Genomic DNA, 24,641 nt, shown 5'->3' on the forward strand with positions numbered 1-24,641 from the left:
TTTTACAAATGAAAGACACTTTTGCAAGTTGTAGCAGCTGCACAGAGCCCTCAGAAAGTGGCATTGGGAAGGTTTCAAATCCTTTAGGCATGTCCCCGGCATCTGTGAGCTGGAGATGCATCTGTTAGGCTCAGGATTTTATTAATTTCTTCTGTGACTTGATAATCGGCTGTCCATTGCCAACCTCAAGCAATCAAAATTAATGAATCAGTCCCCCCCAAAATCATTCAACCAGGTTAAAAATAATGAATTATTAAAAAGTAATACCTTCAGGGTTCCTTTTTATTTGCCTCTGAGCTTTTGAGCTTTGGGATTCTTGTTTTCAAGGGTTTTTCACTGGGATGATGAAGGCGGAGGCGGTGCAACCCACTGGGGGCCCTAGGCAGCAATACTTTTAGAAGCACCTTCCACAACATATAATGACAAGTGAATGGGGCCCTTTGAACTTCTCACGGCCCTATGCAAGTGCTTAGACTCCTTATGCCTACCATTGGCCCTGGATGATGGTTAGAAACTTTGGCCTGATCAATACAACAAATAAACGTTGTAGAGGATGTGAATAATCCACACCCCAGAGATACTGACCTGATCCTTGGTGTAGACAGAGATAGGTTGATAGAAGAATTCTTCCGCCATCCTTCCATTGGCATAGCTACCACCTCTCAGGGAAGCAAATTATCTACAGGGATGGGAGAAACCTTCCCATCATCCCACGTATTATCTATACTGAGGCTTTGTCTACACTTAAAATTTGAAAGTGCAGCCACAGCAGTGCTTTAAACGGAAGGTGTGGCCACAGCACGAGTGCTAGGAGAAATCTCCCAGTGCTCTGTGTAAACCACCTGTGCAAAGGAAGTCGCTAACAGTGCTGAGAGCATATATCCCAGCGCCATAGCCTGGTTCGCACAGGTGCCTTTCAAGGCTGTAACCAGTGTGTGTGTTTTTCACATCCCTGAGCCAGAAAGTTACCGCGCTGTCAAGTGCCAGGGTAGACTTAGCCATAAGGACTACAGTGGCATTGCTGGTGAACTGCTATAGTGTTCTAAGTGTACAGAATCCCATACTGTCTGTTTTAAATGAAAGTTGAGGTCAGGTCTATGCTTAAAATGTAGGGTGCTCAGTGGGATGTGACAAATCTGCAGTCTTGAGTGATATAGCTACACTGAGCGCTACTCCTTTAGTGTAAATGCAGCTAGGTGGGTAGAGGAATTCTTCTGTGTCCTAGCAACTACCACTTGGGAATAGAGATGTAATAGTGTACACAATTAACTGATTAGCCAAAGCTTATCGGTTAATGCTATAGACTACACGCATTTCCCTCTCCCACCTTCACAGTCAATTTTTTACCAGGCTGGCCAGCAGTCTGGCTCAGTCCCGGCTTGTGCCGGGTCTGGGACCTAGCCCCACTGCGGCTCTGCATTTAAAATGTATTAGGAGATGCGTGGGCAGGCAGCCCAGATCAGTTCTGGCTCATGCCAGGTCCAGGAGCTCAGACAGTCCTGCTGCCACCCTATGCTGCTGCCTCTGTATCAGAGGTAGCAGCACGAGGCGACAGGCCATTGGTCTGCGAGGGGAGCTGGTTTTAAAACTGGCTCCCCTCATGGACCGGCTCCCACCTGGCTCCCAACGCTGCTGCTTCTGATACAGAGACAGCAGGCTGGAGTGGCAGGGGACTCCTTGGCAACGGCGCCAGAGTGCCCTGGCTGCTGGCCCCTCCCCCGGGGACTATAGAATTGTCAAATAACCAATCAGAATTCACGAGGTTAATCAACTATTCAATTAACTGATATTTAACATCCCTACTTGGGAAGGTATGTTCCTACCCAGGTGGAACACCCCTTCTGTTGGTGTAGGCTGTGTCTGCACTTTGGTGTTTTGTCACCATAGCTCTGGCAGTATCTCCCCCCTAAGAGTCGCCTGTAATCACATAACTTCAGGGGCTGGTGCTTTCAGAAAATCACTAAATATGCTAAGAGTGGTGAGTTAATCACAAGGGTTGGCAATGCTGAAGCTAGTCGTGCCAGGAGACATCCCAGAACATTGCCCAACTTCTTACAGCGCATCACATATAGTATAGTAGGAGTCTGTTGAGAATAATGTTTCCTACTTATATGGCATTTCGTGAGCATTAATGAGTCTCTGCAGCACCACTGTGAGGTATGTATGTAAGGGACAGTAGGCCTGTTTTATAGATGGGGGAAACACACAGACAGGAAAAGCCATGGAGAGTGTCAGAGCTGGAGGGGTAGAACTTCTATATTTCTGGTGTCACTGCTTTCCTCTCTCACATTACTTTCTAAAATCATAGACTCATAGAACTGGAAGGCAGGAACTCAAGAGGTCATCAAGTCCAGTCCCCTGCCCTCATGGCAGGACCAAGCACCATTTAGATAATCCCTGATAGAGGTCTATGTAACCCCTTCTTAAATATTTCCAGAGATGGAGATTCCACAACCTCCCTAGACAATTTATTCCAGTGTTTCACCACCCTGACAGTTAGGAAGTTTTTCCTAATGTCCAACCTAAACCTTCTTTGCTGCAGTTTAAGCCCATTGCTTCTTGTCCTATCCTCAGAGGCCAAAGAGAACAACTTTTCTCCCTCCTCCTTGTAACACCCTTATAAGTACTTGAAAACTGCTATCATGTCCCCCCTGTCTTCTCTTTTCCAAACTAAATAATCCCAATTATTTCAGTCTTGTTTTCTAGATCTTGAATAATTTTTGTTGCTCTACTCTGGACCCTCTCCAATTTCTCCACCTCTTTTTTGAAAAGGGGTACCCGGAATTGGACACAATACTCCATGAGGCCTAATCAGTGCCGAGTAGAGCAGAAGAATGACTTCTCGTGTCTTGCTCACAACACTCCTATTAATGCATCCCAGAATCATAGCACTGGAGGATTGGAGGGGATCTCAGTAGTGCAGGGGACTGGACTAGATGACCTGAGACAAGAATCTAGATTAAGTTTTATCTAGACCATCCCTGACAGGTGTTTGTCCAATATGTTCTTAAATTTCTCCAACAACAGAGATTCCACAATTTCTCTAGTCCCTAAGGGTATGTCTACACTACCCCGCTAGTTCGAACTAGCGGGGTAATGTATGCATACCGAACTTGCTAATGAAGCCCGGGATTTGAATTTCCCGGGCTTCATTAGCATAAAGCCGGCGCCGCCATTTTTAAAAGCCGGCTAGTGCGAACCCCGTGCCGCGCGGCTACACGCAGCACGGGCTAGATAGTTCGAACTAGCTAGCTATTCCGAACTATCTGTACGCCTCATTCCACGAGGCGTACAGATAGTTCGGAATAGCTAGCTAGTTCGAACTATCTAGCCCGTGCTGCGTGTAGCCGCGCGGCACGGGGTTCGCACTAGCCGGCTTTTAAAAATGGCGGCGCCGGCTTTATGCTAATGAAGCCCGGGAAATTCAAATCCCGGGCTTCATTAGCAAGTTCGGTATGCATACATTACCCCGCTAGTTCGAACTAGCGGGGTAGTGTAGACATACCCTAGATAATTTGTTCCAGTGCTTAGCCATCCCAACAGGATTTTTTCCCTAATGTCTAACCTAAATGTCTCTTGCTGCAATTTAAGACCACTGATTCTTGTTCTGTGTTCAGTGGATAAGGAAAATAATTTAATACCCTCTGATTTTTAACAACCTTCCAATCTGGAAGTCTGTTATGTCTTCTCCCCCTCGATCTTCTCATCTCTGGACTAAAGAGAGGATACAGTGTACTGGCATCAGAAGAGAATTATTTCGAGGTAGCTGAGAAAATCTAATTTGAGCAAAACTGCAGATGAAGAATGGGTGCATGTTAGCAACCCTTCTCCCCCCCTCCCACTTCCTACAGCTCCCAGCACCTTCCTTAGGGTTTGCAACATCTTGGTAGAGTACTGTGCTGTACAGCACAGTCATCAGCTAAAAATTCACCATGAAAAATTACAATGAACTAATATCTGGACTCTTTAGTTTCGTCTCTTGACCCCAAACTTGTTCATTGAAAGCAACTGAGTAACCTATGGGTCTGGCACTAGCTTGGATTCTGTCTCTTGGTTGCGCTTGTTTCTTGGCAGGGTTTCAAAGCCTAGATCCATTGTGGTTATTAAAGTCTTTCAGTTATCTTGTGAAATCAGTGAGTGCTGACAATGACTGAAGTGCCAGGAGAGCCTCCCTTATTCTTTCGCTCTCTGTCTCTCATGAATCTGTTCCCATGAAAATGATGATTTAGGTGAGCAGGGCGTCATAGTACTGCCCAAGGCACTTACTGGCTCACTTGAAGGGAAGATGAATGTGCAATTCTTATAATCCTGTGTGAACTCTTATTTCTACTGTCTCACAGGGCTCCTGCAGGGACATATCTTAGCCATTTTATGCAGTTCCTGCAAAGGGCCACAGACAGACCCACAATTTTACAGCCACCTGCAGCTTCTGGGGTGCAAAGACACAGAGGCCAACGACACCCCTACTACCGTTAACTGCTCTTGGCAGTGGACTATCGTGCTCTGCTATATTGTCTCTACTTAAAGACTTGTTTCAAAGTGAGAGCCAAATGTCCTCAGGGTCTCTCCCACCACTTCTCATGGGGATCACACCCTCTCCAGATTGGAACCCAATCTCACTATTCATGAAAGCCTGACTTCCACCCACCACCCAGCCCTACTCTCCGGGGCTGACTTTTCTCCTGGGATGAGAGGGGAATTCAGGCTCCAGGTTCATGCTGTTTGGCTTTCTCAGGCAGTTGTGTCAGCCCTGGAAGTCCCACCCTGTCCTAGGGGAATAAAATCTTGGCCTCTCTCACCGTGTCTGTACTATCCGTGTGCCTGTAAGATTTCACGCTATGGCCAACAACAGTTTGGTTCCAAAGGGACCAGCAATCATAGGAGGGCCTCAATTTAGATTCAGGCGCCAGCAGCCCCTGTGGTGTGTAGCCCTGCTTTGAGCATGGTTAAACACCACAGTGCTTAAAATGACAGTGGCTGCCTGAAGCACTGTCTACACTAGTGCTCTGGTGAGCAAATCCTTGGGAGTAGTGCTGTGCCATAAAGAAACAGCATATCTGTATCAGGCTTCTCTATAGCCATACTGAATTTAAGATGACAAAGCACGCCTAGGGCAAAAGAGAGCCGTTAGACAGCTTGGGCCAAATTCTGCCTTCAGTAGCATAAAATGGTAGAAGAGTAGCACTGGAAGAGACCTCAATAGTCCCATTCCTCTGCAGAATTAATAACACTAGGTTCAGGGGAGCTGTAGCATGTGACAGACAATAGACCAGTATTTGCTACTGTTGTTTGCAGCCATTTTGAAGACATGTTGGTTCTGGGTGATGAGAGAAGCAAGATGGGTGAGGTAATATATTTTATTGGACTAATCTGGTGCTTCTTCCACTAGACCTGAAGAAGAGCTCTATGGAGCTCAAAAATTTGTCTCTTCACCAAGATAAGCTGGTCCAGTAAAAGACATTACATCACCCGTCTCATCTTTATATTTACAGTTATACTAGATCCATCTCTGCTCTCATTTCTTCTTGATTTGCAAGGATGGTCTTGTAATCCACACACCTACTAGGTGTAGTTCACTGTCCCATGCAGTGGCACTTAAACTACTTACAGAGAGAAAGGATAATGAGTTTGCTCTATACTACAGCCTTAGCTGAGAGGCAGCTGGCTTTTAGCTGAAGCTGTAAAGGCTCATGCACTAAGCTCCAGAGATCGGCATTACAGTCTTCCAATGACATCACTTAGGGTATGTCTAGACTGCATCCCTCTGTTGGCAGAGGGATGCAGATTAGGCAGGTCGACATTGCAAATGAAATGGGGATTTAAATATCCTGTGCTTAATTTGCATAAAAATGGCCACCATTTTTGCCAACTCAGCACTTTGTTGGCAAAAAACAGCAGTCTGGAGGGGGATCCGTCAAGAAAGCAAGCCTTTTTCGACAGATCCAGTAAACCTCCTTGCAGGAGGCATAAGGGATCCGTCGAAAAAGGCTTTCTTTCTCCACAGATTGCCCTCTAGACTGCTGCTTTTTGCCAACAAAGTGCTGAGTTGGCAAATACGGTGGCCATTTTTATGCAAATTAAGTATGGGATATTTAAATCCCCGCTTCATTTGCAATGTAGACCTGCCTAATCTGCATTCCTCTGCTGACAGAGGGATGCAGTCCAGACATACCCTTAGTGAAAGCAAGAGCAAAATCAGAGCCACTGAATTCATATAGGAACCAATGGGCTATTAATAGGTTATAGCACAGAGTTCAAATAGTGTACATCTAAGCAGACAGTGTGTACAGGGTATTGAACAGAGCTGGGTTCCACACATCCCAGGCTGGATGCAGCAGTTTTCAAAGAAATGGGAAAGTTTGGGGTCTAGCTCTATTGGCCCCTCAGAGCCCTGTTTATCCTCAATTCACTGTAGACCTTGGGAGGTCCCTCCATCAAAAGGATGTTTTCTCAGACCTTCCTTTGCTGGCATTGAGTCTGATTCCTTTGGCAGCCACAGGATTTCTTACACTTACAGGGTAGCTCATGCTGCTGACAGTGGGAGGAGCATAGCAGAAAAACCTTCCCCCAACCTCCCAGCAGTGAGAAGTAGAGAGCTGGCACAGACACAGGGCAGCTCTTGAGACCTCAGGGTTACCCTCTGTGCTACAAACCTGGAGCTGGTTTTACAAAACCCTGGCCAGCTTCCTAAGAAAACAAGAAAGGGAGATTTACACTAACCCATGGGAAGCCATTTGTTTTCATTGTATTTTAAGTGATTGTTTGCCCCGCCCAGGATTATCTCATGGGAAAGAAAACCCTGGCTCAGTGACTTCTGCTGAAACTTGTTTCTGAGCCAAATTTCCTACACCTGATGCACCTCTCTATGGGAGGAAACACATGCTTCTCAGAGCACCGCATTGCCCTGGGGCAATGGTGGGGGGAAAGAGTAGAGGGACTGTATCTTACCCTGCCCTTTCCGAACAAGTTAGGCCCGTTTGAACAGTGAGCAGAGCAGCCCTCTGAAGAGAAAGGGCATCATGTCACCCTGGGAACTGACATCACATGACAGTGGTGGCAGAAGGAACCTGTCTAAGGGAGAGGTTGAATCATCCCCTTTCTTGTGCAATTGGTCTTCACTAGTACAGTACTGCATTTATATGATGGGAACTCTTCTACAGCATAGAACCCAGGGCTGGCCTCTAGTGCACATGAGTCAGCAGGTTTCAGAAGGCCCAGGTACAGAATGGAGCAGCCCTTGCTGTGGGATCATAGCCATGCTATAGTCTGTATCTTAAGTAAGATATTCCTAACAGCATTCTAGAGTAGTTTGTCTGACATGGGATTTCATTCTTGTATCTTAAGTTACAAAACTATACTGGTCACTCTATAATACATAGCCCGATAGAGGGGCCAGGGAATAGCTACCGACTTGTCAGGGAAACCTCTCTGAACCCTCTTGGTAATAATTGCATTGAAGCAAGGTTGTACTGAGTTTGGACCCCAGCTGTCTCAGCTGCTTTACCAATTCAGTTGTGTTACTGGACATGTCACAATGTTGCAGTTCCCTGTTAACAGTGCCAGCGCCAGACCCTGGAAGCCCTAAGCAGGAATATTTTTGCTTTCCCCCTGACATGTACTAAACAATTAATAGGAGGTCCCATGCAACTGCTTAGCCTGCTTATGCCTCCACCCTCTCTGCCAGATAAGGTTAAATTAAACACAATGGTCTTACATAGGATTAGGTGCTGTTTACACTAGCAGAGTGTACAGCTCTGTTGGAGGGGTCCTCAAGGACTTGCCACACCAGGCTGTAGGAGGTAGCTGCACTGAGCCAGACAATGCTTGGTATTTTGGGTAGTTATTTCCAGCCAGGACTCAGAGGAAGCGCACAGAGGCCCTGCCAGCTGGGAGCTAATTAGGCACAGCTAAGCCTATTACGGGTGTGTTAGTCTGAAAAGAGACACAAAAGAGCCATCTCTACACTAGGCAAATTTTCTCACCATTGAGAAAGCAGAGTTCACCTCCACCAGAGCTCACTCTAGCGTACATGAGCTAGTGGCTGCTGCCAGTGACTTAAGCACCTGATCTGAGCCAGGTTAGAGGATTCAATACTTAAAACCACATGCAGCTGGCAACCTGTAGAGCTCCCAGCATTGCCACCAGAATTGATGAGGTGGTAGTATGGAGGGAAAAATCTTGATCGATATGCGGAGTAGTGGCACACCCACTCTGGGGGGGAACAAGAACTACATGATATGGCTTGTACCCTTTTTCTTTTGCATTTACAGTCTATAAAAACAGGTTATGCAGGAGGTCATCTTAGGATCATGCTGATCCCTTCTGGCCTTAAACTGCAAGAAAATTGCATGGAAAGAATGCAGCTGGAAGTCTATGTCCAACTAGCATCAACCTGGGATCAGCTGCATAAAACCCACCCTGGAAAGGTGATTTGTATTCAAATCTGAGCCAACAGTAACCTCTCTCATCATTCTACCTGGTATCCAAGTGTGTTACAACCCCAGCCAAGGTTTTAGAATGAGCCGGGGACAGAGCAACTCTGGTGGAGCTGCACTGCAGGAGCTTTCACAGTGCCAGAGGCAAAGGGCGGCTGCTGCTGCTGCTGCAGTTGAGTCTGCCACTATGGAGCATAGACAGAGTGGGTGTGAGTAAGGCTTCAAGACAGAGGGAAAGAGCCTACTCCCTGTAGTGAAGGGCTAGATGGCACTGGGCTCAAGCAAAGCATAGATACAACACAGCATGCAATGTAAATACTTCCCTGTGATAGTGCAGGATTGTTCCATTGTTGACTTTTCCTTGAGTTTTAACCCACTTACTATGCACATGACAGCTGAAACACTTTGGAATGAATCACTCCATGAGTTCATTCACTCTTCACTGCTACTTCCAGTCACAGGTCCCTCCAGGATCTCTTGTGTGTCTTATCATGATGAAGACAGGGCAGTCTTGTGGGAAGCAGCAAAGCCAAATGTTGACCTCCATGGAACCCATAGGCTGCTGCTTTGAGTACTGTGCCATGAGCCTGAGCCTAACCCATTCTAACTCAAGCAGGTCCAGCAATTGGCAGATTTCTGTCAGTGAATGAGCCAGCCTCTGGTGCTCAGAGGAAAGCCCCTCAGATGATCTTCCAACAGGAACCTTCTTCCTCCCTCACAGATCCAGCTTTTCAGCAACCTCCATCCTTCAGTTTGCTTCTTTCCTGCTTACTCCCCAAGCTGTCTGCTGGAATCTCCCCTCCCCACCCCCATCCACAAAGGAGTTGTGAGGCCCTGAGATTTTGATTAGAATCAGTACAATGACTGTGGTTCTGAACACTGTAAGCTCCTTGGGACAGGGACTACATCTGCTGATGGGCCTTGAACAGCACAGACCACTCAGACAGCACTTAATTATTGAACTACCAGGAACGAGGCTAGCCTGATGGCAGAGCAATACATTGTCAACCTGAGGTTCTAAGCACGAGGGCCCAGAGGAGCATCTCGCTTTGTACTGAGAGAGTGCTGCAAAGGCAGCATTTTGAAGGAGCTGCTGCTGTGTCCTTGTTGATGAGACTAGCTTGCTCCTTATATGTCATTGCCAACCCTTCTTGCACAGAGGAGCTGTCGCAAGGACTGGCCTTTGAGGGTGAAGAGAAGAAACTCAGGTGACTCACAACTTTTGGGAGCTTCCCCAACAAAAGCTAATCTACGGGGAGTTGAGTTGCAGTTAAGGAAGCAAACTGGAGTGGGACTGAGGAAGGGATAATTAGCAATGCTAACAAAAATTGGACTGGGGGAACCAAGAGCAAAGTGCGACAGGGTGCTCCACTTACTGCTAGCCTGGCACTCCCATGCGAGCCACTCTGGGAATTAGCTCATCAGGTCAACATCCATTCCCCTGGTTTCATACAGTCCTCTGCCCCTTTCTCTGGGTTAGCAGCCTCCAGGAGCTGCTGCAGCCTTTTCATGACTCAGCCCTCTGGTCAGGTATTTTCTCCTTCTGGGGTATATCTAAGTTTTGCCTTCAGCTGTCCTAGGCAGTCTTCCCATTCACTGCCTCAGCTGCTACTCCTCCAGTGACTGATGGAGGAACCCAGGTCTGCCCTCTATTCCAGACTCCAGTCCAGAAGTTTTGAGCTTCACCTTCCCAGCACTCCCTGTTCCTTTCCTGGGCTGTTTCCTCCCCTTTTCTCTGGGAATACCAGTTCCGACCCCCACTCTTCCTTCACCCCAGCAAGTGACTATCTTTTACCAGTTGTAGCTTTTCTGTTGCCAGCTTCCTGACTTTATAGGCCCCATTTAATCCTGTCCAGCTGAATCTATGTGCAGTCAATTCCCTGTTTCCTGGGTCTTTCACCAGGTGCAGCCACTGGAGTTAATATGTCTACTTAGCCATCATAACGCCTTCCAGTCCTGTGTGGAGTGGACACCCTGTGACAAGGAGACATAGCTCCGTTCTGCAAGCATCTGTCCAGTAGAACAACCTCATTTCCCACAGAAAGCCTCAGGCTTCTTGCCACCAGTGAAATTATGAACACAGACTTCATTCACTCTCAAATAAGACCATTTTATTTCAACAAACATTAGACATGGTAAACAGTGAATGAAAGCAGCTCTAAATGCAGCTTCCTTACTGGGACAAAGCAATCCCATTGTCCGTACAGAGCTACTTATGGGCCGCGCTTGCTCTCCCCGCAGCACTCACTCTGCACTGGGGAACCAGCGTAGTCCAGCACTCCCAATGAGCTCCTGCAGGTACCTTCACCTTGGATTGTCTCTTCAGGCTCAGGGTGCATTCTCCTTATCGACCCAGTTTCAGCACGTGTTCTTACATTATAGAAATGCACAAAGTCCCAGCCTACAAACTGAACTAGTTACACAGACTGGCTGTCCTACACAGCGAGGAAAGACATGGCATGCTATATTTATGACTGAAAGTGATTTTGACTGACAGTGCCCTGCCCATCATGATATAATGACAAAATAACTCAGGACATCTCTTCACTTCTAATTACTGATCCCTGTTCTCCACAGGTTAGCCCTGCATGACTGGATCCAGCTGAACTCAGTGACATTTCAGAAGGGCCACACCCAGTTTCACAAAAAGAAACAATTGCAGTCGTGGTCAGCTTTAATATAGGATGCAGCCAGTGGAGACTACTGGTCTCCATATGCAATGCTCCAGCTTAATTCAAGTGATCTGGCTGCATGCATGCTTGGGCCTCTACTCTCAGAGGACTGTACCTCTGTGTTAAAGATGATGGTGACTGTCATCTGAGTGGCATTTGGACTAGAGTCTATGAATCACATTTTAGCCACCTGTGTGAAATGCTGTGGTTTTTACAGTCAGCCTAGGCAAGAAGTATATGTGAGAGTAAACAATCCCTGGCCTGCCATTTTTCCAGAGAAAGAGAGTGACCAAAGGGACATTTGAGTGCCAGGTGCAGAGTACCCCCAGATGCTCCAAAGTGTTGCATGACAGGCCTGTGGTGTTCTCTAGCCTGCAAACTAGATTGAAATGTCTCTGGGGTAATAATTTTTTTTAGAAATGGAGCAACAAGAAGGATTAGTAACAGCACTGGGAAACTCGCCCCGCTCTCCAGGCCATAGAGACTCACGCACAAAGGGGTGTCCTTTGCTGGGAGGTCATAGAGCAGACCTTTTAAGAGTTCCCTTTGCTTCTCACCTCAGTGGCTCATACTCTAACTCCTGAGAACAGAAAGGAGGAGCCTGGGAACCCTCAATTCTTACTCTGAAACCTCAAGGTTTGAGCAGTATAAGGGGTTCTCTCCTGTTCTGCCAGACATCATCTAAATAGATGGTTTTCCTGTTCCCCTCCCCCCCCCACACACTATTTTTTCCTGACTTTTGAAACTGAAGAAAACCATTTTAAAAATGGGAGCTCACTGAAGTTTTCATTGTAAGCAAAATCCTACAGGTATGATAATGGAATAACTTTTTCCCCTCCCCTTTCTCTTGCTCCTCTTTTATTCTTTCCCTTCCCTTTTCCTTCCTTACTCTACTTCCTCTCCTTCCCTTATATCCTTTTGCCTTTCCTTCCTCTCTCTTCTTCCCTTATATCCTTCCTCCTTTCCTTCTATCCTCTCCTTCCCCTATATCCTTCCTTCTCAGCTTCACTTCACATCTCACTTTTCCTTCCATTACATGCTTTTCCTTCTCTCCCTCAACACCACTGCACTCCCCTGTTTCATTATAAACCCCTCATCAGGCACTGTCTTTGTGCCTGCTGTCCAGAGGTGCTGAGGCCCAGCAGTCCCACTCCTCAGCATCTCTGAACGTCAGGCATTTCCAGATAGGCACCCAAAAGGAGTGATCACTTTGGAGCATGTGGCTGTAGCATGGTAACTCATTGTACCATAGAGCCCTCTTTAGGAAATGTTTTGCTTTCAGGATGACTGCAGCTTGCAATGTGCTTTCCCTCAGATAGCCACTGGTCTCTTTGCAGGATATGCCTCATAGGAAAGCCCTTTCCCAAGGATATTATCAGCACATGGCACACTATCTTTACAAATGTAAGAGCATGGCTCTATCACATCTTGATGACACGATCCCCATTAGTGATCAGAATGTGAGGAGAAGCCTCTAAGTCCTACTTGTTTCAACAGAGCAGCCCCTACCAAGCCTCTTGGTTGTATCGCCTGTAAAGACCCCTTCCCTCTTCTCGACCAAGACTTTAGAATGGCCAGAATAGAGCCAGCTCTCAAGAATCCATCTCAAGGTCTAAGAGTTAGATTATGCTGGGACAGGATTTTGGAAGATTTTGTTGGCTTTCACAAATGAAACTGGTCATACCGGGCATAGTTGACACAGCGAACATGCTTGTTCTTTAGGCCCAAGTCTGAGTGTAATAAAGGCTCCTATCAATCTGGGACATCACAGACATGTCCATCAGATGCTTAAAGCTAAAGGGACCATTTGATAACGCGATGCAATGGAAGTCCATTTCATTTCTCCCAACCTGTGACTATAACCCAGCAAGAGCCAAGTCTCTGATGCTCAACAGCTCACAGCACCTTCCTTGCTGGAGCCATTGGTGCAGTCACATGGCTCTCCACAGTCAACACTGGCATAAGGTGTTTTTCCAAGCCAGCTTCAGACAAAGCAAAAGAATTTTTTCCAACGACACTTGGAGAGGGTTTTGATCCCTTTCGCTGTCATCTTCTTTTCCTGCCGGGCTTTGTGCTCCACTGCACTGACAATGGCTGTGTCAAAAACTTCTTTCAGGTTCTTTTGAGTCAGAGCTGAGCACTCCAGGTAGGTCTGAGCCCGGATTTTCTCTGCCAGGCCTTCAGCTTGAAGCTTGGGCACAGGCCTCCCATGGTAACGGTCCAGGTTGATGAGTACATTGACATCATCCCGCAGGTCAGCTTGCGTCCCCACCAGGAGCACTGGTGCTTGGGGGTTGTGAGTCCGTATCTCAGGGATCCATTTCTCAGTAATGTTTTGGAAGGAGCTGGGGTTCACCACACTGAAGCAGACAAGGAAGACATCAGTGTCATGGTAACAGAGTGACCTGAGGGAATCAAAATCCTCCTGCAGGGGAAAAAAAAGAGAAGATCATTGGACTGCCAACCAGAGTGATAGTGGATTGTCTCCTTCACACAATGAATATGTTACCAGCATCTCAAAGACAGGATGCCAAGTCCCTTTCATGCTCCTTCCACATCATTCTGGAGGGCTGAGTTACAGGGAGAAGAATCCTTGAAACATTCTGTTTCATTAGTGTCATTAATTCATACATTTGTGCAGAGCTACTCAACATGCAGCCCAGGGCCCATTTGTCTGTGGCCCGTGGTGCAGTTTGGGTTTACATGGGGCTCAACATGTGGCCCGCAGGTGGGATCCTTTGAACATGGCCCCACTGGGAAAATGCTCCACAACAGTGAGCCAATATAATGGTCTTCTGTTGATATGCATTTTAGTAGTTAAATTCCTGGACTGTCATTGCTCGTTAAAAGTGCTGTCATATGAGTGGAAATCGGGTAAATATTGCATTTTATTAATATCAGCAGAATGGACTTAAATGGGGCCTGTGTGTTGTGTAGTTTTGCTTTAATCTTTGTATTCATGCCCATCAGTGTGAAATAAGCTATTTGCATATATTTGCATGTACTGTATATGCAACCACACTTAAGCTGTGGCCCTTGGCATGTGCTGTGAGTATCATTGTGGCCCCCGGGGCTTCCAAAGTTGAGTAGCCCTGCATTAGTGTATGTGTCTTTCCTAGCTGTACACTGCCCACCTCACAAACCCTGCCAATAGCATCTGTCCCACTGACTAGTCAGAACCAAAATGGCTGATTCTCCTTTGACTGGTCTCACCTGTCCTGCTGTGTCCCAGAGCTGGATCCGAACAGGGGCTCCATCCACCAGAACCTGCACTGCAACACAGAGAGAGAGAGGATGAGTACAGACTTGCTGCCTCACAGGCAGACAGATGCACACATGTTCTTCTCTCCAACTCTGTTTTGTGTCTTTGGGGAGCTCTTTGAATTAATGCCCTGACTCAGTGTTCAAGTGACTCTCTGTTTTATTGCACATGTCCACCCTTTCTGGCTATCTACGCAGTCATTACCAAAACACCCCAAACCCAGTTTCTTTTGGGAAACCTACACAGGCTTTCCTGGGAAGAGTCTCTTTGGTTATTTCAAAAGGAAAAACTATGCAGCACTTTAAAGACTAACAAGATGGGTTAATAGGTGATGAGCTTTCGTGGGCCAGACCCACTTCCTCAGATCATATTCTGGACCAGACTATCTGAGTCTTTCCACGACATTACTACACAAAGACCTTTGGTAGGTCTGGTCTTTTAGTCAAACAATGCCCTAGCAATAATTTGACAATCTTCTCCCACATCCTCAAAAGATCCATTAGGGATATATAGAATCTGAAACTTCAGGGACTGAATCTGAGTTTTTTTTTTTACTCTGTGGCCAGCTGGGGTATGGATGGATGGTGCCAGCTGGCTTGGGGCCTGGGCTGTGGTCCTGTTTAATTGTGGTGTAGACTTTCTGTCAGGCTTCAGTCCAAGCTCTCAGACCGTCCTGTGCCACGAAACCCTAGAATCTGGGCTCCAGCCTGAACCCAAACATTTACACTACAATTAAACAGCTCCAAAGCCTGAGTCCTGCAAGCCCAAGTTGGCTAGTGTAGACAAACCCTCAGATTACCCTTCCTGGGCTGGCCATGTCCCCACCTCCTCAACCAGTTACAAAAACTTTCTCAGAGATGTTCTCTTAGTATTGCTCCAGCTGTGGAACATAAATACTATCTTAAAGCAAAGGTGCTTAAAGGAAAAGGAATGTGATTTAATTCCTCTAGATGGTTCCTTTAGGGCTAATCTGTACTCAGAGGCCTTGCCTCTACTAGCAAACTCCAGCAGGGTTGGGAGTTTTTACTACTTTGTTGCCTACTCTACAGTTGCCACCATTTCCACCAACAGTGGTGAATTATATATGTGTATATTAATCCATAATTGCAGAAACCTTTAACATGGTGATATCAGTCCCCCCTATCACAGAGTCAGGACCTGTTCCCAGGTATGGAAATTCAAAATGAAGTTGTTAGACCTCTGAGTATTTCAGATTCCAGAGAGAATGGCTGGAGGAAAAGGTAGGACTGGGAATTGCATTACATTCTTGACAGAATGTGAAAATAGCACTGGTCTGCTGAAGGAAGGGAGACATCCTGTACTAAGGTGACAATGGTGAGCACTTGACACCAACTAGTATATTTCTGATGTGTCATTCCCTCTGGTGGGGATGCTCTGGAGGGGGCTTTGTTATTTTAAAGAAGCAAACTGAATCTTGTCTTCTTAGTTATTAGCTGGTGAGTGAAGTGGCAGAAACAACTGACCTCGGTGTCAGTGGGGTCATAAAAACCCTTGGGGAGAAGAATGATTCTGCTTACTGACACAAAACTGTGAAAGAGAGCCAGTGAGAATGAATGGAAATTAAAACACCCACACACAAAGAAAGAGGGAGGAAGGGAGGCACACAGAATGCACTGCCTCTCCTGCCAGCGTATGTGAAAGCCATTGCTTCCTTGTGACTGGAAAACAGTTAAGTTGGGTGGTTACCACATCTAAGCCTCAGGGGAGGAAGGGTTCTGTTTCAGATCAAAAGGACTACTGGGAATTTGAGCCCTGGTTTCTGCTTCAAATGCAGATCAACCTAGCTATACTGCTCAGGGGGTGAATAACTTCCAAGTATCATAGTTACACCATCCTAATCCCTGGGGTAGACACAGCTGGGTTGATTAAAGAATTCTTTCATTAACCCATTTACCACAATTTAGAGAAGTGAATTTACCAGGGGTTTTCAAAGTTGAGTCACAGGCCTGCCCGGGTAAGCCGCTGGTGGGCTGCAAGATGCTTTCTTTATTTAAGCATCCATAGGCACAGAGCCTCTCAGCTCTCATTGGCTGTGGTTTGCCAATAATAATACATATAATCATTCTGAATGAAGATAATCAATCCCTCCTGCCCCTCTTCTCAACGAGGAGCATAGAGACCAGAATGAGACAGACAGTTACCCAAGATGGTATTTTCTCAGAAACTAAAGGAACGATGGCGCCTCAGACCATTTTCTAAGGCTATGACTACATTTGCACTTGACTGACAAAACTTTTGTTGTTCAGGGGTGCTTAGCTGCTCCTCCACTCCAGTGAATGACAAAGTTTTGCCCCCACACATGCAAATGTGAATGTTGATTTTGCTTTGTCAGCAGGAGAGCTCTCCTGTCAACTAAGTGAAAGCCCATCCTAAAGGGTAGAATTTCTGTATTTTGTGGGCTAAAGTGCCAACAAAAAGCATTCACACACAGACTTTTTTTTGACAGGGCTGTGTCAACACAGCCTTCTCATTAAAAGCTACATAGTGTAGAGATGTACCTAAATTTCCCCTGAACCCTGGAACGGCAGAATCTTTCTTCTCGGTTTTTTCCTTTCCAGTAGCTCTCTGGGGAGAGCTAGGGCTCAGTGCAGACCAGCAGTTCTCCCATATCTCTTCACAATGGTTACTGAACTAGAGGGGCATCCAAACAAACAAACAAAAAAAACCAGCAACAAAAACAACAGGCCTGAGCCTATCTCTCAGACTTCAAGATATGTGAAACCCAGATCTGCATCCCACTTGAGCCCATATTACATTTCGAACTGACCTGCAAAGGAATCATAATTGGTCTAGTGCCCTTTTGTGTTTCTTATAATGTATAAAAGAGACCTGAAATATTTTTTAAAGGTTTTGTTTCAGCTTGTTTTGTCCATTAGAAGTTAGAATCTTCCAGTCTAGACAGGACTCAGTGGTGACTGGAGAACTAGTGAAATGCTGGCATCTAGGAGAGACATAGTTTGAAGCTCAGCTGTTGAGAGGAGAATGGATTTTTAGTCAGACTCCTTAAAATCTTTATGTTTTGTTAATAATTATTCACTGCCAATGCCAATGAGTATTTGGAGAGAGAAGTCAACATCCCCTCCCCGCAGTTAAGGGGGAGAATTTACAGTATACATTTTTTATATTTTTAAAGATAAAAACAAGCAGAATTGTTCTTTAAAAAAAACGTTTCAAGCCTTATTTAGCCATTATAAAGTAGCAAAAACAAAACACCCCCCCTCAAAAACCAACCAACCAAACAAACAAAAAAACCTCCCCCACAACACAAGCCCAATTTTTAAAAAAGAAATCCTTTGTAGGTCACCATTAAACATGTCAGAGTCCTGTCTCCACTAAGGCTTTCATCACTGATGAAAAAGCAAGTAACACAGAGAAGGGGGTGAAATTTTCCACAGTGTCTAAGCATAGGTGCAGGAAGTTGGGGTACGGTAGGGTGCTGTGGCACCTCTTAAGTTTTGGGCACTCCAGCCACATGCCCCTGCTGCCCAGGTTCCCAGCTACCAGCCTCATGCCACTGCCTGCAGGGTTCTTGCCACCAACCCTGCTGTACCCCTGCTGGTGTCTCCACTTCCAGCCCCAGGTCTTGCTTGGCTGCTGTTCCCACACAAATGGTATTGGCCACCAGCTCTGGGTCCCACTCAGCTGCTGGCCCTGCTGTCAAGCTCCACATGCAGGGTCCCTCCCCACCATTAGACCCAGAGTCCTAGCCGCTGGTTCCACATGTGAGGTGCCTGCTGCCAGCCCCATCTCTAAAGGGCAGTGAGGGGCATGGACTGAGATAAGTTTGTGTGTAGGAGGGACAGCTGTATCCTCACTCCAAAAATTGTTCCCACACCACTATGCCTTAGGGTACATCTAAATAACAGAAGCCAGTACACTAGCATAGCTAAATAGAACAGACAGGGCTACACAGAGGGTTTTACACTGGTGTAGCACACCACCTCTCACAAACAATGGAGGCATTCTTCTGTTGACATACCTGCATCTACAGCAGGGATCAGAAGTTTTTTTGGAAGATCTCTTCTAGAAAAGCTTCTTCTGAAAGAAGCCTGAAGTCTAGACATAGCCTGTATTACCGGCTGAGGGAAGTTTCCTTCCTTTTCTAATAGGTCTTGAGTAACATCTGCAAAAGTACCTAAATCCCATATTCAAAGGGACTATGGCAATAAGGAACTAACTCCCACTGCCTCTCAATCAGGCTTAGGCTCCTGAGTAATGATAGAAATGTAGCCGTGTTAGTCTGGGGTAGTTGAAGCAAAATGCAGGACAATGTAGCACTTTAAAGACTAACAAGATGGTTTATTAGATGATGAGCTTTCGTGGGCCAGACCCACTTCCTCAGGTCTGGCCCACGAAAGCTCATCATCTAATAAACCATCTTGTTAGTCTTTAAAGTGCTACATTGTCCTGCATTTTGCTCCTGAGTAACTGGTTGCTTTTGAAATTGGGGCTCCTAAGTCACTTTGGCCTGGTCTGCATTGAAAGGTAGGCTAATATTGTTACATCCATGTGTGTGTGTGTGTAAAATCCATACCCTGATCAATGTAGCTATGTCACATGTCCACACTGCCAAAGAGCATTGAAAAAACAATCTGCTTTTTTGAAAGCATGTCCAGTCTGAACAAATGCTATCTCGCATTTAAGCTAGGGACAATTGAATTTTTGGGTGTAAAAAGTACAAAAATAATAAAGCACTGTAAAACTTTAAACAAAAATTCAGTTTTCTCCAAATTTCAGTTGTGCTGACATACCCCCCAGACTTCTCAAGTACCCCTAAGGCTACTTGTACCACTTGTTGAGAAACACTGGTATAGACATACCCACAGAGAGGCTGGGCAAGTAGCTGGAGAGCCGAATGTGTGAAGCTACAGCAATAGCAAAGGTACAGCTCAAAGTCCAAGAGAAGGCAAGAGTTAAGTGGGGTATTAACATATCACCAGAGTGTTATTTACCCTCCTGCTTCTCCAGGAGTCAGGATGAGATCAGCAGAGCTATCTCCAGACAGCAAACATCCATATCTTTTAATATGCAAAGCAAACTTTTAGCAGACAGTGTTTACTTATGTACTCTTCAATTATGTTAATTATGCTATTTTTTCACTGGGGGATAAAGACCTAGTTCCAGTCTCCTTGTCCTTTTCCCAGAACCATGCCAGAGAAATCAGAGCAGCCACACAGCTGTCTTTTGCCCTGTATCTCTGCCCTAACCAGCTACACAACCAGAACAATAAAATTCCAAAGCGTTACTCACAGATGTTTTTCTCTCCCTGTATCTGTCACCATAAGGAACAAAACTACTTCAATAAAACTTAGGAACAGGCCACCTCTCTCCCTGAATCCCAGTCCTAACCAGTGACACAAGCACAGCAAGAACATAAGTGAAGGTATGAGTGGTGCATGAACATGGGTGGCGGGAGGGGAGGAAGACACACACACACACACACACACACACACACACACACACACACACACACACACACACACACACACACACACACACACACACACACACACACACAGTCCTGTTTTTTGTTTCAGCTCATGAAGGAGTATTTCAACTCATTTCAATGTTGGTCTAGTTTTACAACAGGTTTCATAAAAAGCACAGTGAAGGCAGTGCAAACTAAAATTTCACACAATGACTCATTTATAATGTGAGTAAAATAGTTATATTCCACATGATTTATTTTATAAGGATATGGTAAAAATGAATTTTTCAGCACTTTTTCAGAAATAGTGTGCTGTGACACTTTTGTGGTTTTAGGTCAGATTTTGTAAGCATGAAGTTTTTAAGAGAAGTGAAACAAGGTGTGCAAGACAAATCAGACTCCTGATAGGGGTAGAGCAGTCTGGAAAGGTTGAGAGCCACTGATCTATACAATAAGTCTCAAAGCTCAGGTCCAGAGTTTCAGGTTTGCAGATTTTATGATACCATGTTAAAAACAGCGGTGTAGATATTGGGGCTGGAAAGATTCTGAAGCCCACCACCACCTCTCTGAGGCAGAGCCTATTGCCTACACATCTGCTTTTAACACAGTAATGAGCGGAGTCTATGCAAGTACTGACGCTGTCTGTCATCATGGGCTGTGTGTGTAGTCATACCCTGACAGCCACACAAAGCTGTCCCTTTTCTCAGATCTCTATCCTGAGCAGGTTACAATCTTTGGGCCAGGGGCTTGTCTAATTATATATCCCAAAGCACTCAGATATTACAGTGATGGAAGTCAGTTAAACAAAAAACAAAAAAACAAAAAACCTTACCACAAAAAGATCAAGGACGAAATCCTGACCTTATTGAAGTCAATAGGAGTTTTGCCACTGAACTTCAATGAGGTCAGGATTTCACCCAGCACAGTTATGGATAATAGGTGATATTTTCATTAATAACAACACCCTGGAGAGTTCCTCACAGCTTGCCCCTCCTCCTTTTTTCCTAAGGAGAGATGCAGGAAAGGCAATGAACCCCTAGATAAGTTTCTTAGCTAAGCATTTCAGGCCTGAAGGAACAGACTCAAGCAGAATAAACTTCCTTTCTACAGTTTTGCACAAGTTGTAGCCAAGAATGAGAGCTGCTTCCCGCATCCTGTGTGAGAGGAAAAACCGGTTTCCCTTTACAGCCTCCTATGTAAAGTTTATACCTTGTCTACATCATAGAAGATAAAAAAAAATGGTTCGGGTCCTGCAATAGTTAACTGTGGGAATGGATGGCTGCTGCTGGCATTTTAAGCACCCTATTGATTCCACTGGCTTCCGGCATGGTGTTTAAAACGTTGATCTGTTGATCGTAGCTGATGGCCCCTCTCTACTAGGATTCCCACTGGAGTGGTGGAGTTACACCCTTTGGAAAGATGTGTCTGAAATATCCTACTATAGACAAGACCATTGTGACAGTGAGAAAGAGGAAGGAAGGAGGTCAACCCCAGAGGCAATAGCAGGCTGCTGTCAGGCAGGATCTCCCAACTGGCACTTAACTTCCATTCCCCCTTACCTGAGAAGGTGTCCAGGGCAGTGGGCTCGTACTCATCGGGGTATCCGTTTGTTGTGTAGCTAATGATCAGGCTGGTCTTGCCCACGGCTCCATCACCGACCAAGACACATTTAATGCCCAGCTGTGGGCCACTGCCCCTTGGGGTACTGCTTCTTCGAAGGGTGGGTGAATAATCCAGAAGCTCCTGGGGGGGCATAGCTTGAAGAGGAAAAAAGGGAAACAGCCCTGTTCCCCCTTTTTTTCAAAGTTTGGTGAATGAGGAGGGAGAAGGGAAGGTACAAAACCAAACCAGAAAAAAAAACCCTAAAAAAAGCAGCAGGCCCAGCCACTACAGCACAGAGAAGATGGCAGCTCCTTTGCCTCTGGCACTACATCCCTTGGAATATCTTGGAGCTGGCAAGGCAGCAGCTGCAGTGAGGGCTGAGCACTGCCCTGTGGATCTCACCTTCTCTCACTCTAAACTACTGTTGCTTAACTTGGAGTTCTACACCTGTAATGGTTTAAAAAAAGCCTGATTTGCATAGTCCCACCTCCTGTCCTTGTAACCTGATGCTGCTTCATGGGCGGCTGAGAAAACTCAATCCACCAGCCTCCTTACCCTCTATATTTTCTTCTTCCTTTCTCTTACAGGTTCAGTCAGTGACATTAGTGTTGGTGAAAGGTGGTGGCCCAACAGATCTGCAGTGTGAAGTCCTCTATGCCCAGAACAGGTACAGCAAAAGCAGTGGCACTGGAAGTTTCCCACACTGCCCTCCCAAGGTGCCTTTAACCTGTTCTGCAGGGGTATGAGGGAATTTCATGCTCCACACCCATTCAAATGTTTGTTTTCCTCCAAGGGAATGCTTATTAGCACAAAATGCAGTGGGGCTTTGTGATGTGGGCACCTGTTCATTAGGAACTGGAGACCAACAAGCTCATGTTAGGGCTCGTTTTCACACCACTGTAGCGCTTTAGTGAACACACTCCTACACTGAGAGGAGAGTTTCTCCCGTTAGTGTAGTTAATCCTCCTCCATGGCAGAGAGAGGCAGTAGTTACGTCAACGGGAGAAACTCTCCCATTGACATCGTGCTGTCTACACTGGGGGGGGGTCGGGTCTAGACTGGTGTAAGTGTGTCATCCCCCTGAGGGAATGTAGTTATATCGATGTAAGTTTGTGGTGTATCCCTGCCCTAAGAAAGCACACTGAGGAGCTATCAAATGACACTGACTTTCAGGCACTAACTATCAACCTGAGCTGGATTCTAGCCAGGCAAAAGTCTCTATTGTGCATTATCAATCTCTAATTATTTTTGCTGCTGTTGTTGCTTATTATTTGTGTGCAATACTATAGTCCCTAAGAGCCCCAGTTGTGGAACTGAATTCGATTGAGCTAGGTGCTACACAAACACAGAACAAAAAGAGGGGCCCTGCTCATTTGTTCAAAACTGTTTTTTTCTTCAAAAGAAACTGCTAATGTGCTTCTAAGGCCAGTGCCAATAGTCCCAGTATGGAGAATCACTGATTATTGATAAAGAATCCCAGAGGAATAGGAACTGCAACCTTGGACAATACTGCAGAGCAGCACAGAAAACAAATGAAAGAGAGTGAGCATGCCACGTTTCTTATTGGGTAACTTTAAGTTCTTAGAACCAACCCATTCCTACTCTTCTAACACAGGTGAAACTGTTGCTACATTCTGGCCAAAGAATGAACCATTTTCATATCTACGTGGATGTGCACAGGGCTTTCCATTCTGGTCTCCTAGTTTTGCATTTTTCTGCTACTTTCTAGGGGTGCCCACAATGTGCTAACCAGAGAAGGTGGCACAATCCCTGCTCTGAAGAGCTCCTTTTTTTTTTATGAGAGAGACAACTAGAAAGACAGAGGGGAGAAGATTTAGTGGCAAAAATGCTGGCACCTTCAGCAATAGCATTCCCATTGTTATACCAAGAGGAATAATGGGAAATTGTGAGGGGGAAAAAACAATGCAGACAAATATTGCACCATTGATCTTGGAGATGGGGGTTAAGTCCTGATGTGGGAGTTGAACCAATAAAAGGGTAGGCTAGAAGTCAGAGTGCTACTAAGACTTTGCTTACACCCATAACTTAAGTAAACCAAGTGATATCACTCAGGACTGCAAAAACTGTCACCTATACCATGTAGTTAGGTTGACCTAACCCCCACTGTATAGGCAGTTAAGTCAACTGAAGAATTCTTCTGTCAACTTATATATCATCATTGGAAGGGATGGAGCTACTACAGTGATAGTAAAATCCATGGACATTTCCACGTTTGGAAAGTACCCACAAGCCTTTGCTCTCAGGAACAACATATGATAGTTTGGCCATCTCTACCTGCACATTTTTCTTAAAACATCCCACCACTGCATTCTCCCCAGCTCTGTCCATTGAGTATAGTATAGTTAAGTCTCAGAATGAGATGAGACAGTGATTAGAATGGCAGTGGTTGGGTCTACATTATAGTCTCTGTATTTGTTGTGCTGATTTTAAGAGAAGATTCGTCCAAACACATCTATGGGTCAGCTACTTCAGGAACCCCAGAATGGTCCAGGCAGCATTGGCTCCTTTTTAAGCTGCTTTGAGAAACAGAACTGCTGTATTCAAAAGCTTCAGAGGGGTAGCTGAGTTAGTCTGTAACAGGAAACATTTAAAAAACAGCAAATAGTCTGGTAGCACTTTAAAGACTAACAAAACATGTAGATGGTATAATGAGCTTTCCTGGACATTCACCAAGCGGAGGCAATGCAACAAATTGCTTCATGTACTCAAAGCCCCTAAAGTGGTTTCTTAGCACACATTTGAAATATGAGATAACACCATGGGAGCTGTTCAGCTCTGAAATATGTGGTGCTGTTTCCCAGTAAGAGGAAGAAGCTGAATGTAAATCAGGGGGAGTGTGAATTTCCTACTGTTAGCAAAAGTGACAACAGCAGCAGCAGAAGGAGGAGATAAAAGGGACCTGGCAAACTTTTGTTCCCATTTGTTGTTTATCAATGAATGGTTCTCCTGTAGGAAGATGAACTGTCTCATTGGAAGTACAGAAACATCCACTCTCACTCCTCTCCCAACATCTTATATTTCTGCAAATCAGCACTTCCCTTTGTAGACAGATTTCTGACAACAGTTGACTGTTGACATACTCACCTCCATGGGATGAGATGTCCTGATTCTCCTGTTTCAGTTATTTTTAAACTACATTTGCCAAGCAGTTAATTTATGGGAAAGGAACAGGGCAGTTCCCACAGGTTTCTTCCTGCAGT

At 45.6% G+C, this 24,641-nt stretch overlaps 1 protein-coding gene across 2 annotated transcripts; it reads right to left on the bottom strand.

Moving 5' to 3' along the window:
* Positions 1-10,524: 10,524 nt before the first annotated feature.
* On the bottom strand, positions 10,525-21,863 carry RHOV (ras homolog family member V). Of its 2 annotated transcripts, XM_006128685.4 has the most exons (4): positions 21,378-21,517; positions 16,889-17,021; positions 14,321-14,379; positions 10,525-13,532 (listed from the first exon to the last, which is right to left on the bottom strand). In XM_006128685.4, exons 1-4 carry the CDS (start codon positions 21,411-21,413, stop codon positions 13,092-13,094), a joined length of 669 nt encoding a protein of 222 aa, XP_006128747.1. In that variant the 5' UTR covers positions 21,414-21,517; the 3' UTR covers positions 10,525-13,091. The 2 variants fall into 2 exon arrangements, with proteins under 2 accessions (XP_006128747.1, XP_006128746.1); XM_006128684.5 differs by lacking the exon at positions 16,889-17,021 and having other exon boundaries at positions 21,378-21,863.
* Positions 21,864-24,641: the final 2,778 nt, after the last annotated feature.

Source organism: Pelodiscus sinensis, chromosome 5 (genome assembly GCF_052426305.1).
Source record: "Pelodiscus sinensis isolate ZL-2025 chromosome 5, ASM5242630v1, whole genome shotgun sequence".
Taxonomy (NCBI): domain Eukaryota; kingdom Metazoa; phylum Chordata; order Testudines; family Trionychidae; genus Pelodiscus; species Pelodiscus sinensis.